Here is a 17779-nt window from a genome sequence, read left to right on the forward strand (position 1 = left end):
TGAGCGCTTAACCAGGAGTAATCCCTCAGCATCAGACGGGTGTGGTCCGAAAACCCCCCCAAAAATAAATAAACAAGATAAATGACATTTTTTCTTTTTTTTCTTTTTTATCAAAATGTTCATTTTTAATTTCTTTTTTAATATAATTTTTATTTTAATTATAGTGGCTTACATATCGTTCACAGTAATATTCCAGGTACATATTTACATTGAATCAGGGGAATTCCCACTACCGAATTGTCCTCCCACAACCGCTCCCATCCTGCCTCCCATATCCTCCACTCTCCCCCCAGGGGCTGCTAGAATGCTGGTCCCTTCTGTGTCTAGTTAATTACTTAGTGGTCTTATAACTGTTTGGTCTTGGTGCCTCCATTACTGCCCCCTCTAATTGGGAGGTGGGACTAGAAAGTTCAAGTTATGTGATTTTGTTTGAGGAAGAGAAAAGTAATATAATGGGGTAAAAATCGACTACTGACTATGAGCAGAGTCATTCTAGAGGCTCTCATCCTTGGTTTGAGGGACGAAGGGGAAAAGAAGGTGGTGAAACATCACAACAGTTCAAAAAGAGGCATCAAATAAGATATCCAGTGAGCACTGCAGCAATAAAAATATGCACCACATAGTTGCCATGGTCGTGAGATAGGAAATATGACAAGGTGCAAAGAGGAAGAAGAGAAAAGAAGAAAGAAAAAGTAAATATATAAATAAAAAAAATGGACAATGCTTCAATATCCACCCCAAAACAAAGTAATCGACAAAAACTAGATAAAAATAAAAATAAAAAATAAATAAAAATAAATAAATAAATAAATAATAAAAGGATTATTTAGTGTTTTTTTGTCTCTTCCCCTCCCCCTGCATAGGCACAGTAAATATTGGGGTCATCCGAAATGGGAATCCCCTTGGCCTAAGAGATACAGGGTTTCTCTACCCTTGGAATATATTGTCATGGGATTATCTATAGACTCCTTTCACGTTCATTTACTCTCCCCTTGGTGTTTTTGTGGCGTATGAGACTTCTGCTCTGATCTGGGTGATAAAAACAGACCTCTAAATCTAGAGGTCTCAGTCTGCGCACAGGTCAAGGAGTGGAACTTATGATGAAGACTTTCTTTGTGATTTTAGAAGTTCTGTTTCCTCGATGTCATTTTAATCTGTCTTCTGTGGTTAGTGGTCTTGGCCCTTGTGCTGAAACTCGGATGGAGCCTGGGATATCGTCTTTCGTATGTTTCCAGAAGACCCGTTCAGCTGCAATTGCCTCAGTCAGGACTCTGGAATTAGAGGTCATGATTGTTGTGCAGGACTTAGACCAAACCCTAGACTAGGGTTTTCTTGTTGGTCCCAGAATACATACTGCCTGGTCATCTGTAGATCACGTTCTTGGCTTTTGCACAGCCCATAGTGTGGTAAGTCTTCTGATTTTGTTTTATCATTAGTTGTTCTTATATCCATTTGTTCCCAATTTCCTCGTTGTCAGGATATCATATTAGAACTGGCACATGTTGGAGTTCGAGTAGTATTCAGGATGTCCCAGATGGGCTTTGGTTCCTGTAGCTGTTGTTAAAGAACTGTGTCGATTCTTATATCCATTTGTTCCCAATTTCCTCGTTGTCAGGATATCATATTAGAACTGGCACATGTTGGAGTTCGAGTAGTATTCAGGATGTCCCAGATGGGCTTTGGTTCCTGTAGCTGTTGTTAAAGAACTGTGTCGATTCTATGTCTGGGGTTCAGGTTTCAAGTCTGGACGGTCAGTGTCTAATCTTCTGGAGTCTAAGATGGATCCACATGACATATTTTCAAGGTGGGAGATTCCCCTGTATTGTAAATAAGTATGAGTTCTTATCCCTAGTAGATAAGAGCTTGTCTATATATGTGGGATTTTCCCTTTTTTAGTGTGCCTTTGCAGGAAGAAATGGTGCTTCATTATGATAAATGACATTTAAAAGGAAGAGTGGATGGTGCATTTGAAATATGGAAAAAGCAAATTGTGATAGGTACTCAGCAAAGTTCAAATTCCTAGATAGTAGCATTCAGTAAGCTGCTTTCTTTATTACTTACCCAATGGTGTTTTACTTCTTATTCTATCAGTGCTGCCTGCTCCAACACTTAATATTTAAAAATTGTTCAATATGCTACATTTAATTCTCTGCCCTTATTACAGCATCATAACTCATGACTTCAAGTCCTTCCTTTCAAGCTCTCTGAGCCCTTATGATCAGCTCACGATCTCACCAGCTATTTGAGATTCCTAAATATATTATCCACCAGTGAGCAATCTGGTGATGCTCTGAATGCCTATCAAAGATTATAATGGGTAAAAAAAAGCAGTCTTACAACTTATTATTATCAATGATTGATAAACTATGATTCAAGGGACTTAATGGGAAATAAAGTTGTGAAGTATATAACACAAAGGTGCTAAAGTGTCATAAAAATTCAAAAGTAGAAACTTACTTCTTCCAAAACTATAAAATTTTAGAACTCTTATCTCTGATGTTAATATTCAATTACAACGGACTGCATGGCTTCTAAATCACTATGAACTGAGTAATACACACATTTAGCAAACAGAAATCTATTTATTAGCCACATAGATTCATAAGCCTATGATCATTCAGAAATCTCCTAGTTTGATACTTAGAATGTAAGCAAAGTGATGATAAAACTTCTTTTCACTAGACTGCATTTTGATAAATGTAGTGCAGATTTTTTCACTTATAAATAGAGTAAAAGGTCTTTTATAAAAATTGGAACAAAGAGCTTTCTTAACATCTAACCTCAACAATGGAGAGGATTTGGTTTAAGTTTTCCATTCTCAGAGAGCATCCAAGAGATCTATTTATTTTGTTTTGGGGGTCACACATGGTGGTGCTCACAGCTGACTCCTAGCTTTGCACTTAGGGATCTGGCAGGCTCAGAGGATCATTTGAAATGTCTAAGAATCAATCTAACACAGCCACTTGTAAGGCAAGCACCCTATCTGCTGTACTATTACTACCAGCATCCAACATGGTGAATAAATGATATAAGGAATGAGAACAGCACATATTTTTATGAATATTCCAGAACAAAGATGCAAACATAACCTAGAGGAATCAAAGAATGAAATAATTATACTTAAAAATATTCCTCTGGGACACATTTCTTGATTACTTTGGTCTACCTGTGCAATTCATTCTATTCTGTGGTGTTAACAGAGGAGGCTCAGAGAACTTGGGCATTTGCCTATGCATCTAGAGTAGGTCATTCTGAAACTGTCTTACTTCCTAAACCCTCACTTCCTGGTTTGTCTCTCATATTTCACCACTGGCTAGTATCAGTGTGAGTCCTATAATCTGTTCCTAAGGAGAGAGATTATTAAACAGTTCTTGGGAAGGCTACCTAAAAATTACAAAAATGTAAAGGCTGAGAAGCCTTCTGCTGAAAGAGCAAAAATTGAATTTTTTTTTGTCTTTTTAGTATTCATTTAATCCAGTCAGATAAATCTTATAGTTACTTCCTGAGTTTTTTCAATGTTTTACAAAGGACACCTGGATATAAACATTCCATTTATTTCTGTGTAAGAAAACAGAGAAAAGCAGATGTTCTTGAATCCAATTCCTTTGTAAGCAAAGTGAGAAGTTGGAACACTGCCGGCAATACAACGTGGCCACTGTTGAGAAAACTTTATTACTGAGTCAAAGGCAGAAGTAGCTTATCTTCATGCCTGTGGTCTTAACGTTAATTTTTCTTTATTATTATCATCATTATTTTTATTTTGGGGTCACACCCAACTGTGCTCAGGGTTTACTTCTGGCTCTGCATTCAGAGATCATCCCCCCCGATGGGACTTGAAGAATCATAAAGTGGCCTTTGGGTAGAACCTCAGTAAGCTGTGTGCAAGAAAAAGTGCCTTATCCCCAAACCATCTTTCCAATCCCTAGCTTTGATTCTTGACAGGCAACTCCTCTAGCTTTTCAACATCACATACAATGAATTCTTCATAACAACTTCACCTCCTTTGATCTATAGGAGATTGCTATAAACTATTGTAAAAATCTATGGTAATGCAAAAAAGATAATATTAAGAACTGGATTAGCTACTTAATGGCTATTCAAGATCTGGAAAAATACTTTACCATCTCTAAGTTTTGGTTTTAATTAAAGATTAGCAACAAAAGATATTAAATGTTTAAAACAGTGCCTAGTTACTTAGATGGGCTTCTAATATTAATGTCAAGTTTTCTAACCCACTTATTTTAATTACATAAGGAAAGTCACTAGCCTCTCAGTGGTTCACAAATATATTACATTTACATATTACAATTCAAGGCTAGAAAGCAAATTTCATATTTATTTATTTGCCATATTTTTGCTATATTTGCCATATTTTTGGTTTCTGGGCTACATCTGGTAGTGATTAGGGGTTATTCCTTGTTTGCACTCAAAATCACTCTTGGCTGGTTCATAGGACCATATGGGATACTGGGGATTGAACCCAGGTCGGCTGCATGCAAGGTAAATGCCCTACCCCTGTGTTATCAGTCTGGCCTACAAATTTGGTTTTTATTTATTTATTGGTTTTTGGGTCACACCCGGGGGCACTCAGGGGTTACTCCTGGCTCTAGACTCAGAAATCACTCCTGGCATGCTCAAGGGACCATATGGGATGCTGGGACATATAGCTGTGATCTGTCCTGTGTTGGCTGCATGCAAGACAAATACCCTAGTGCTGTGCTATCACTCTTTCCCCACAAATTTTATTTTTAAAAATGTATGTGTGGGGAAAAAAAAAAAGGGCCCGGAGAAATAGCACAGTGGCATTTGCCTTGCAAGCAGCCAATCCTGGATCAAAGGTGATTGGTTCGAATCCCGGTGTCCCATTTGGTCCCCGTGCCTGCCAGGAGCTATTTCTGAGCAGACAGCCAGGAGTAACCCCTGAGCACTGCCGGGTGTGGCCCAAAAAACAAACAAACAAACAAAAAAGTATGTGTGGGATGTGTCTGTGTGTGTTTTATAGGACTGAGGGTCAAAACTATGCCTCATATAGGCAAGGCAAGTACTCTATTTCTGAATCAAATCCCTAGCCCAATTCTAGAGTGTTTCATGAAATTGAATGTCATCCTTGTGCCAGGATCAGGCACTAATTTCTGGATCATTTTAATTTTAGTATATGGGTAGCCAAAATGACCATGGTGGGTTGTTTTTTTTTTTTTTTTTAACACTGAGGAAGACACTGATTTCTAGTGCAGATTATTCAAATATTCACTCTAAACTTCCAAATATGGTGATAAAGCCCATATATGAATAGAATGTAATCATTTCATAGAAAGAAATAATAACTATTAACTCATGATGATCCACATTTGTGCCTACTCTGTATTTAGGACTGACTTTGATGCCAAATGTCACAAGGACTAGTTAACAAGGCAAATCTCTTCCTGTTTGTCAGTGAGACTCAGTTATGCATTTACCTAATTCTCCAAACTACTGGGTTGATTTTTAGAACATAAAATCATACCTTTCCATCCATAACAGACACATTGGCAGCTGGTGAAGATTCAGCTGTGGAAGTTGAAGGGAATATGTGAAAACTAGCATCTCGTGGTGATCTCACAATTTCATTTTGTCTATACAGTCTATGATGGCGCAGTTTGGAGACCCATCCATCAAACCAATCCTGGGATTTCACCTAAAATAATGAGGAAGACGAGAAGGTAATGTGATTCCATTCTCTGGGCCAACATGGACTATTAACAGCAGAAAAATTGTTGCAAAGCAACTGTACCTTCAAGTGATAGATATGTTCTTCTGTGTCAAGGTCTATTCGCCGAGCTTTCTTTTTAATTGACATAACTGAGAGCCCCACGTCAATGCTCCCATGGACCTTTCCTTTCTGAATCTGAAATCAGAAGATCAGTAAATAGGCTGGAAAACAGAGTTTCTGTGATGTGAGCTTTATGTGATCCTTAATTCACTTTCTTTTCAAGAGCAAATGGTTATAAACGCTGAGGGTAAGGTTTTTTTTCCTTGATTTTAAAAAAGCTGGGTGTGCAAAGACTCCACACCAATTTTAATAAGTAAGTCTTCCTCTTTATTCCTAGTTTTGCCATACATATAATGTTAGTTCTTTATCATTCTGGATGGTACAGAATGATCTCTTCAGGGATTCCTAAAGAAAATATTAAGGGCCAGTCTTTGACCCACAACCCTGAATATGTCTGAGTCATCAGCTAAACGCCAGCTGTGAGGGCAGAACTGGGCAGCTGGCATCAGATCTGAGCAGGCAGCTCTTCCTTCTGGCCACTCCCTTCCCATCAAGGATGCACAGCTGGTTCACAGGAAGAGTGAAGACAAAACTGAAATCTGAGCCTTCTGTTATTGCCAAGACACCACTCAGATAAGGAGGAAGGCCCCAGTTTGCATAAAAACAAACCACTTTTTGTTTTTTTTTACAATGAAAACAGTCCAGAATCATTTTAGTCAGTAGGAACTTCCAAAACAAAAGGACAGTCTAAGATAGAAATGAAGTTCAGAGCACAGTTTAGGAAAGGATATGAGCAAAGATTTATTTTAATCTCAATAAAGCACTTAAAGCATAGTTTATAGGCATGTGAAGGCAAGGGGTGGGAAAAGCATTTTTGTGTTTTTCTTCAAAGTATGTGTAGTATTAAAGTGTCACCTTTAGGCTTAAAACTCCTGTTTTTAACAACATACACTCCAAGAGTTTAATTTAATGTCAATGAACCAGTTTGAGATTTTGTATTAGTTGAATATAAGCAAAAACCAGATCTTCCATGGGACATGGAAGTTTGTTAGTCTGTTAATTATTACAGGCACAGAAAAACACAAAGCTAGAAATTATGACACAACTGTGGTGTTTACTCACTTCAAGCAGAATTCTAAATCAATCTTAGAAACTTGTCCTGTGTGCTACTTACATCGAGTGGGGCCTTTGAATACTTTAACATTCCATTATCCAGGACAAAAAAACGCTGCAAGAACCAAACAACCTCCAGTTATTCTCTGTATTTTAAATTATATAAAACATTCACAAGAGTGGACCTAAGTTGCTTGGAATTTAGTAAACAACACTACAATGACTGTTTTCTTATATTTGTATACAGTCATCTGGCCACAGTCAGTCAATTAAATATCATGAAACTTATCTTGAGCCCTGCCATTAATCCACCAGGAATTCTCTATACACAAGAGAAAGAGGATAGAGCCTTTTCATCATGGCCCTTTTAATTTGGACTTGGGAAAGAAAGAGGGAAGCTGAGGGCTTGCAGAGATGACTTCCTAAATGAACCCACTGGTTGTTTTCAAAAGCCAGAAATGAAAACAACCAAGGGATTCTGTGTAAAGCTTGTTTGCAGGGAATTTTTCACTCTGCAGGTAAACTGAATTTCTCTGGATAGCATGGCTAATTCTTAAAAATCTTCATGTCTATAACAGAAGCTAGTGAATTAAATTTATGAATAATAAAATATCTGGGAAATTTAAGAGTAGTCAGCAATATGTTTGCATTTCCACTTTAGAAAACGCTTCTAAACAATGCTTCTAAAAAGCAAGGGGTAAATAATCATTTCTAAACTACACTGAGGGTAAACATTTAAAAGAGGAAGAGAATTTGGGGGCATTTTTTGGTGGTGTTATTTGTTTGGGGTCCACAACCAGTAGTGTGTAGGTCTTTCCTCTGGAGTGGCACTTCGGGAACACTTCTGACAAAACTTGGAGAATCATATGGGGTGATGGGGACTGAATCCAGGTAAGCCAAGTACAAGGCAAGTATCTTGCCCACTCTACTGGCTCTCCAGTAATATGGGGCAATTTTTGTCTACTCCAGGATGGTCTTAACTGAATTCACATGAATTTAGTTGTTTTTGTTGCATGAACACTGAGGAACTCTCTACTATTGAATTCACAGGAGAACTAACACTTTCTGGAGCCATTAAACAATAGGCCCAGGGCCCTTCTCTAGCTATACACATACGGGCACTGTTGTATTGCTGAAAAATTACACTGATGTCAAGTTTTATTTGCGAAGCAAGAACACAAAGAAGACCACCGTTACCCCTTTGTTGCAGGCTCAAGGTAGGCAAGCAACAAGCACTGAAGGAAAAGTCTTTATGGTTCAAAAACACTTGAGTAAATTGGCCATGACTTTGGCAATCAAACAGGCTGATGCTTGAATAAACATCTTGAGGTCTTAGAGACCAGGAAAAAAGTGATACAAAATGTTCAAAGGCTTTGTCCAAAAAGAGTTTCTGCCTGTTTGACTGAAACATGAACCCAAAGTACTAAAGTTTGGAACCCATACTCATAGAAAAGTATATCTCTTTTTCTGCTAGGTTTTTTTTTTTTTTTCATTTTAGTGCACCTAACCAATAAAAGGGTTTCTTAACTGGAAGCCATGAGCCTCCCTGTGGGACACAGGTGAAAATCATTTCCTGTGAGAAATCACAGAACAAAATGGAGACACAGCATGAGACTAGGGGGAGTCACTAAAGCAGGGTGGGGAGCAGCACAGAAGGAAATAAGGTAGGAAGGGCCAAGTGGAAAATCTCATTTGTAGACAGGCATGGGAAAAATTATCAAGGCCACTGATTTGCAGAATTCAAAGATATGATCATAATAAAAGGCAAGGTGTGATTTTTTAAAGGAATCTGATTTACTGAACAAAATCCAAAGAACTGCTGGGAAAGAGCGAACCCTAGAACTTGGATAATGAAATGGATTCAAAATAGACAAGTGAGGATAACTGATCAGAAGCCTCTTTCATCTGTTCTTTTTCCACCCTCAGAGACAGAGGATTAGGGCAATAATCCCAGCTGTTAATTTTTAAATCCTTCAAGTGGAAAAGAATTTTCCTTAAGGGTATTATGTATAACCTCTGCTTTGACTTAAAGGGTAACCAGCTCTGGGTCACCTGCCAATAAATTCATTGGCCATGGAAGAAATCCATCAGCAGACATGGTGAGTTTTCCTAGTAATGTCAGAGTGGAGGTTGGTGCTCTATTGAGGGGCTTATACTAAAGTTGGAAGATAGCCCTATCCTTCTTGGATCCCTGTACCTAATCACCCAGGAAAATGCAACAACATAAAAACAAAATCTTATCTCCAATATTTAAACTAAAAAATAGTAAAAGGACATGAGTAGGAGAGTAAGGAATACACAATTTTAAAAAAGGCAGAAAACAACATCCAAGATGAGTGATTTAACAACTTTAGTTGGCACTGTTAATGGTTATTAAGAATTTATTCCAAGAAGTTCAGCAGCAATGTATACTCTTGAATGTTCATTCCAATAGTAAAAAGTTAAAATATTCTTGACATTCAATAAAGGAGGGACAGATAATATAAACACAGCAAGTGAACATAAACAGACATCTGAAAATACCTCTCATTTCAAAGGACATTCACTAAGAACACATGCTACTCGGTCATACTACTCAGGTCTGGGAGGTAATTCAAAGGGCTGGAGCACATGTTTTTTTAAGTAGGAGCCTTGGATTTGAACCTCATTGGGCACAACTTTCCAAATCTGTTACCTTGTGCCAACCCTTTAAGGGCCATTTTCTTTTTTTCAGCATAAAGCCTTCATGCTTATCTGGTCTCTGGACATTGGTTTGGCCTATCTTCAGTCCCTCTATGATTTCCCAGCTGTCAGCTTCCTGGACAAAAAAAAAAAAAAAAAGAAAAACAAATCACATATTTCTCCATGCTCAATGACACACTTAAACCAGACTCTTGAGTAGAAATTGCCTCTGAAGCGACACTTGATCCACCAGATAGATGAACAACATTCTGGAGCAAACTTACCAGCAGCCTTAGCTATGCACTTAGAATTGAAGTGGAAATGAACTTGCAGCCAGATATCAGTCGAAGAGTGTTTATTTGTGTGTATTGTGTTTGTGTGTGTGTGTGTGTGTGTGTGTGTGTGTGTGTGTGTGTGTGTGTGTGTGTGCGAGAGAGAGCCTGTGCACACGCATATTGAAAGAGCCTTCAGTGACTTGTGTGAGCCAGAATTTGGGGTGGAATGGAATTATAATGGCTGGCACTTAGATTTAAATGCACTTTTTGCTCCAGATGATTCATCACTGTGCAAGTACTTTTTTCCATTTTAAAGTAAGATGGAAGGGCACATGTCAGATGAACATGTGGACCTGGCTTTCTGGGAGACAGAGAAGGCCATGGTGGGCTACATGACTCATCCCATGAAACACTGTGAGCCGTGCTGTGGTTTCTGTTTCCTCCCAATAAGGCTTAGAGCATTCCAGGGCAGCTGTGCATCCCATAGTCCACTTGCCACATGCAAATACAGGAGATAAAGCTCTTAAAGATGCACATTCGAAGACACAGACTCAGCTCAGGGCTGGTAGAGAGCAGCACATCACAAAACTAGAAATCTGGCATTCTGGGGGCCCAAGACATACGATAGCAAATAGGGCACTGGCTTACACAATGCTGACCCAGGTTTTATCCCTGGCTTTCCATATGGTCCCTTGACCCTACCAATAGTAATCCCTGAGCACAGATCCATAAATAAGTCCTGTATAAGGCTGAGTGTGGTCTCCAAACAAAGTAAGTTTGACATTCTGGAAATTGCACCTTGACAATCTTCTGTTGAAAATGGACTCAATCATGGTTCCCACTACTGTGAGACACCCTTTGTCTGCCAATGACACTTAATTCTAATGAGTGGCTAATATTATGTCAGAAAGAAGGCTCTATAGAAAGAATAGGGGCTCAGGCATTAGTCTTGCAGGTGGCCAACCTGTTGGGACTGAGTACCACTGGATGTGATCCTCCAAATCAGAAAGCCTCAGACTTTGAAAAATCTAAATTTCTAGAACAGTGCTTCCCAAATTTGGCAATTCCTAGCCCTCATCAAGAGGTACTTGGGCAATCCAAGGGAGCAGTATTAATCTTAGGTGCAACTGGGGGGGCACTTTCTGCTGAGTGGCTTTCCAGATGTGTGCTGAGTAGTTTATTTTTCCCTGCAAAGGGATGAAGGTTAACTAATTTTGGAAAAATTATAGAATTTTCTGCAAGTCTTTAAGACCGGGTAATAATGGACTTGGTCTGGAGGAAGAAGGCTTGCCTGTAGTATGTCCTTTTAGTCTGCTTCTGTGGTAGCTGCCTTGTCTGTGGCAACACTCTGGGCTTTCCCTGCACCGGATGATTCCACACATGTAGCTCACACATAACATCTGACCTGGCAGATACTGTCTAGTCACTGTGTCTCAACAGGCTGTACAGGGCATCCTGCAGGATCCCCAAGGAAACACAGGTAAAAATCGCAAACGTGGGGGCCAGGATACAAGATAAAGGGGCCAAATGGATGGTTGGGGCCATAGGAAGGAAAAAAATTGGAAGGGCACCAGTCAGAAAAAAGTTAAGAAACATTGCTTTACAGAATGTGAGAATTTCCCTTTACATTAGAATGCCAACAAAAAAAGTGATTTTTATCTGATCAAAACATTTAATTAGATATAGTAATTAAAACATTTTTATGTATTTAATGTAGGGCTTGTGGCCACACCTAGATGTGCTCAGGTCTTATTATGGGCTTGATGATCAGGAGATTGACTATATATGGTGCTGAGGTTAGAACAAGGGTCAGCAGCCTACAGTGGAAGCACATCAAACCCTATGCCATCTCTCGAGCCCAGAGTGACTTTATTAAGTTGTATTGATAGAACCATTTCATCTGCATACCAGGATCTATGGAGAAAACAAGTGCAGGCAGCACTAGCACTCAGAGTCCAAAGCAGAGTGCTCTGGCTTTTCCACTTTCCAACAGTGAATTGCAATTCAGCAAATAAACATTATATATCAATCTTAACAGAATTGGAGAAAGTAGTCATCTCATATAACAAGTCCAATATCTTTGATATTCTGTTCTTACCAGAAAAAGAGATTTAAAATTTCCATAAAAATGATAGATTTCTGTGCCAGGATGTGGCTCAGGGTAAAGCTCATGCCTCACCTGTGAGGAGCCCAGGTTCCATCCCTGGCATGTGTAAGAAAGAGAAAGAGAGAAACAGACAGACAGATAGACAAGAGTTTTTCTATGTATATTTTATTTTAAAGTTCAGTTTAATCAAGAAATTAAGAGTAACTGTCCACATATGTGTCAATATATTCACGAACACTGTTTTCTTAGAGAACTATCAGCTATATTCATTGGCATGTCTGTTTTTAGCAACCACATCCATGGATAGCATTGATAAGAGTAGCATTTTTATTTTGGATATTTGTTTTGACAGTATTGTTTTTTGATTTATCCTGTGATAAATACTTGTGAAAATGGAAACATACTAATGCTTTAAATTATTTTTTTCTAATTAAACTAAATGTAATGATAGTAAAACTATGTTTTCCTATAAAACTATGTCTACAGTATCTAATAGAGAGGTGTTTGTTTTTGTTTTTGGTTTTGGTTTTTGGGTCACACCCAGTGACGCTCAGGGGTTACTTCTGGCTCTGCGCTCAGAAATTGCTCCTGGCTTGGGGACCATATGGGATGCCGGGGATCAAACCGATGTCAGTCCTGGGTCAGCCGCGTGTAAGGCAAATGCCCTACTGCTGTGCTATCACTCTGGCCCCAGAGGTGGTTTTTTTTTTTTTTTGTTTTTTTGTTTTTTTTGAGAGCTTAACTCCAACTGTGGACAAAATAAATAGCATAATAAAGGTAAAAATTTAGAGTGAATTTTTTTTAAATCAATGGCAGCAAATATATTGCCTCTGATATAATGTCAAATAACCCAGACATTTTTTTAAAAATGAATCCTAATATAGTTGTCAGAGTTTAATAAGCTGTCAACCTAACAAAGAGGCAACGGATAAAACCAGAGCAAACAGCATTTTTGCTATTTCAATTATAAATGCTGATAATAATTTTACAAACAAGGTGTGTGAGAAATGAAACAGCCCATCTTATTACATAATGCAATTTGTTGTTGTGCTTCAGGATCAAAGTTTTTCTTATGAAAGCTAAAATTACTTTCAAAAAATTAAACACCTCTTTCGTCACTTCAATTGATATTCATTTTAAGTCTTCAATTTCCACAGGTTTATTTATAAAAGAATTAGAATAAAAAGCCTTGAAGTGATACAAGCATCAGTCCTTGACTTGAGTTAGGACACAAAGGTTTTGGTAATAGAGAATTAAAAATTGCTTTTAATCTAATAGCAATACCAAAAATCAAAAAATGTTGCTGAGAAACAGCCCTAGTCTGTTCATCTGAAGTGTTTTCTGTCTCCATGTTTCCAAGAAGGCTGTGTGAAAATGCCACAGCAGGTGAAACCACAAAGAAATCTTGAGACAGCACAAGGTGGACTCCACACTAAGCATTTCCAGTGCCGATCCAGGTTGGGAATCCCACTAGATGGTGAGATGCCTTTGCATCTGAATGAGCCTTCTGAGTTCACAGGGCCTCATGAGATGTGGTCAGCAGGATGACACTGATACTTTCTCAACCTGCATCCAACCCACAGCCAGATCCTAGAAGGCTCCAGCAGAGGAGAAAGTAGAGTGGAAGGACCTGTGCAGAGACTCCTGAAATGCTGAGTGCTACCAGGGCTGACACTTCCCAGCTAAACTGACTGATATTCCAAGCCTTAGTGTCCCTGTCAGCAGTGGAAAAGAAGGACATCTCTGCCCTTATTGCAGAGTTGAATGTACCAGTGCTGTTCCTGGCACAAAGTACAAGGCTTGGTAAATGTGAGTTGCACCCATTATTTATTTGTTTTCTTTTTACTGTCTGCCTGTAAGAGAGAAGGGATATATTTTAATATTCTCTCTTCCCTCACTCCCCTCTCTATCACCTGGCAGTGCTCAGGGATTGCTCCTTACTCTGACCTCTGAAGTTATTCTTAGCAGGCTTGGGCGGGGTAGAGAATATATGGGGACCAGGGATCAAACCCAGATTGGCTGTATGCAAGGCACACCTTACCTGCTGTGCTATGGCTCCAGCCTCAAGAACCGATATTTTCAAAGAAATACCAGTGGTGTATTTACCAAATACATATCCTCTGCTATTCAAAATGAAACCAACTCATTTTCATTTCTCTTTCAATAATTTTTTATAATTTTATAACTTCCCCCTTTCTGCTTTTGATAGTCTCTTCCAATCTGATAAATAAATGGTTAGCTCATACTGACATCAAAATATAAAGAAATCTAAGCAAATGTATACCACCACACTATGGCCAAGCTTGGTGCTCTTTTTCTTAAGAGGATTCTATTGAACACTAGAAAAGAAGGTTCAGTCACAGCTATTTACCAGTTAACCTGCTTTGGAAAGGAAGCAACAATTTTAGATTGCAATTCAAAACCTCCATGCATTCTGTTTTCAGACTCTCTTTGGTAGAGGCCATAGGGAGCCTGTTTACTGCTATCAACCTGTGCCTTGAGAAGGAGGAAGAGGATGGAAATATTGAGTTTTCTTTAAGACTTTTGTGGTTCATGTATGAGTAGATTTAGATGTTTTACTAAACAGAAATTTCTTGAGACTAAAAAGGATTGTTTTGCTTAGGGGTGGGGAATTAAATTTTATTCAGGTAAATGCTTATATTTTAGGTAAATGATGTTACAAACTCTAGTACTACGATCCATCTTCCACCATCTTCTCTTTCCCCTTTGCTATTAAGATCTTTTCTTTTTTTAATCAGTAACCTGCAGTGATTTGCAAGAGTTCACTGCTAAGAAAGCAGATAGATATCTGGGAAAGTGGGTAAGGTACTGTTTGACCCTCGAAGTAGAGCTAAATGAGGTAGACTCCCTGAGCTGCCTCTCAGAAACCCTCCATTCCCTTCTTTCCTCCTTTTCTCCTTCCCTCATTCTCTTCCCTCTATCCCTCTTCTTCCTCCCTCTTCTTTCTCCTTTCCCTTCCCTTCCCTCCTCCCACTTTCCTTCCTCCCTTATTCTCCATTCTCCTTTCATTCCTCCCTCACTCTACTTCTCCTTCCACTTTCTTCTCCCTCCCTTCCTCCCATGTTCCCTCTCTCTTCTCCCTCTATTATTCTCATCCTCCTTTGTTTTCTCCTTCCCTCCTTTTATTCTGAGTTATTCTGGCTTTCCAATCTTGTAAAAACTAAGAACTATCTATGCTACATGAATTGTTCATCAGGATTGCATGAAATGGGATCAAAGTACTTAGCATTATGCTTGGCATGCACTGCACGGTCATCTATGGTTGCTGGCTGGTTGTTGTTGTTGTCGTTGTTGTTGCTGCTGCTGCTATTGCTGAATGTAGTGCTGTTTTGTGTGTGTGTATGGAATAGGAATGTTTGCTCTTTTCTTCCTATGACAATAGCTTTTCTTGCCTTCACTCAAAGAAAATTCTGAAACTTTGTAGGTAACCCTGCAAACTTCATCAGAACAGACTACTACTATTTTCTCCTTTCACAAGAGAACCTGATATACTGGACTTGGAAAAAGTATAAAAGCATCCCTTTTATAGGGGCAGAATGATTTCAGGATGTTGGATGTAAGTCATTTAAGGGTCAATCCCCCCTAACAGGCTCGATGTCATTTGAGGCACCACCCTGCCCTCCTCCATTCCATCACTGACCTTGGATGGAGGCCCCGGCTCAGGCTCCAGCAATTGCCGACTCACAGAGGGCTCCGTGCTGGAGGAGGCCGTCCTCTCCAAGATGTGGGTCCCCTGCAAGTCAATAAAACAATCCAGCATCAGACATTCTACTCAAGGCATAGATAAGGGCAAGCACACAAAGGTCACAGAGAAAGAAGCCAGTTCTGGGAGAGACACTCCATTCTGGGTAGACAAAAGGCATGTGCATCTGTAGAGGAAACAGTAGCAGAGGTTGGTTGGATCTGCTGCAGAGTTGGCTTCAGTCTTAGAGTCAGAATAGTAGTGTGCCAATGATGAAAAACGTGAAGATGAGCTACCGGAGCTGGAATTTACATTATTCTCTTAAAATCTATGTTTACTTTTTAACTTTATGAGAATATATGGATATAAAGAATATATGTTCCTTGTAAGAAGTTTCAGTACAAAACAGAAATACACTATCATTGAAAGCCCACACCCAGTACTTGTCTTCCACACTAACTTCAAGAGCTGAGTTCTCACATGGTGATCTGAACTCTCCCCTTCCCCCAGGCCTCTAGACCCTTTCGTAGGCTCTGAGAGGCAAAAACTATTTTCACAACACCACAATGCTATCTGTCCTTTTTACACTCCTTTTCGCACTAACGTGCAATGGGATTTTGCTGAGGGTATAGAAAAGGTAATGCTCTATTATATAAATCTGAAGCTGATGGGAAACTCAAGGTGTTTTTTTTTGAGGGGGGGCACACCCGTTTGATGCTCAGGGGTTACTCCTGACTAAGCACTCAGAAATTGCCCCTGGCTTTGGGGAACCATGTGGGACGCCGGGGGATTGAACCTCGGTCCTTCCTTGGCTAGCGCTTGCAAGGCAGACACCTTACCTCAAGCACCACCTCACCGGCCCCACTCAAGGTGTTTTTTATTAAGCCAAACATCAGAAAGGTGCAAAAAAGGTATGAGTTATCATTCTTCACTGCAAAATTTCTTTAGGAAATACTATCTTCTAAAATGATAAATTTCTTTAGGAAATATTGTCTTTTATTTTTTTTATTATTTATTTATTTATTTTTGGTTTTTGGGCCACACCCGGTGATGCTCAGGGGTTACTCCTGGCTGTCTGCTCAGAAATAGCTCCTGGCAGGCACGGGGGACCATATGGGACACCGGGATTTGAACCAACCACCTTAGGTCCTGGATTGGCTGCTTGCAAGGCAAACACTGCTGTGCTATCTCTCCGGGCCCGAAACATTGTCTTTTAAAAAAAAGAAGTGGTGATCTGGGGAGGTGGTTCAAAGGCCTACAGCACAGGTTTAGCATGCAGGAGCCCCTGGTTCAATCCCCAGCACTCCAAGTTCTCCCAAGCACCACCATGTGTGGCACAAGCATTAATTAAATTTAATGTTTCACCTGGGTAAAGAAATTCTGGTACATATATTACTCAATACTATGCAGTTGTAAGAAAAGACTTTCAAAATCATTCAATTTGCTGTTTTGTGGATGAATCTGGTTAGTGTCATGCTGAATGAAGTTAGTCAGAAAGAGAGGGGCAGACACAGAATGATCTTTCTCCTATGTGTGGATATAAAGGAAGATGGTGGGAGTAATAATAAGCACCTAAAGGCAACACAAATCAAGACTATGAGAACTGGTCTTCAGTAGGAACCATCCCTTTGGGTGTGGGGATAGGTTAGGAAGAGGAACATTATGATAATGGTGGAGGGAAGTGGTCATTTGGGAGGTAGAGGGGTTGCTAAAAGGTGGTAAAGTATTATGCATAAAATTATCAGAAACAGTACTGTAAACCATAGTGACTAGGGGAGGGAAAAAAGGTGCTACCAGAGTCAGGAGAGGGGGTTGGGTGGGAGGGACTCAAGAGATTGGTGAAGGAAAGAAGATACCAAAGAAGGGACTAGTGTTAGAATATTGTACGCCTGAAATTCAATGTTGAATAACTTCATAAGTCATGGTGCAACAAATCTTTATACTGTTTATATTTAGGCTAATCTAAACATATTACAGTACTTTTAAATAAAAATTTGAAATGTTATCATTTACATTTTAAAATAGCGAATAATATTATCTACAATCCATGTAAAGAAAAGATCTTTGAAATTTTCAATCCTTTGCTGAGTTTAAAGCACTTTGGAAATTCAGAGCTGAAGTGATAGCACACTGAAGTGATAGCAAGGCATTTGCCTTGCATGCTGGCTGGT

At 39.3% G+C, this 17779-nt stretch overlaps 1 protein-coding gene across 4 annotated transcripts in view; it reads right to left on the bottom strand.

The window, feature by feature from the left end:
* Positions 1 to 17779, bottom strand: part of OSBPL6 (oxysterol binding protein like 6) — a 239591-nt gene that overhangs the window by 66759 nt on the left and 155053 nt on the right. For 2 of the 4 annotated variants that reach the window (XM_049773386.1, XM_049773387.1), the window contains exons 4-9: positions 15567 to 15659; positions 11897 to 12001; positions 9537 to 9659; positions 6924 to 6977; positions 5771 to 5884; positions 5504 to 5674 (exon numbers count right to left, since the gene is read on the bottom strand). In XM_049773386.1, the coding sequence (XP_049629343.1) occupies positions 5504 to 5674; positions 5771 to 5884; positions 6924 to 6977; positions 9537 to 9659; positions 11897 to 12001; positions 15567 to 15659 (660 nt within the window). The remainder of the gene's footprint in view (positions 1 to 5503; positions 5675 to 5770; positions 5885 to 6923; positions 6978 to 9536; positions 9660 to 11896; positions 12002 to 15566; positions 15660 to 17779) is intronic. The other 2 variants (XM_049773388.1, XM_049773389.1) reach the window with 2 other exon arrangements.

Source organism: Suncus etruscus, chromosome 5, assembly GCF_024139225.1.
Source record: "Suncus etruscus isolate mSunEtr1 chromosome 5, mSunEtr1.pri.cur, whole genome shotgun sequence".
Classification (NCBI taxonomy): Eukaryota; Metazoa; Chordata; class Mammalia; order Eulipotyphla; family Soricidae; genus Suncus; species Suncus etruscus.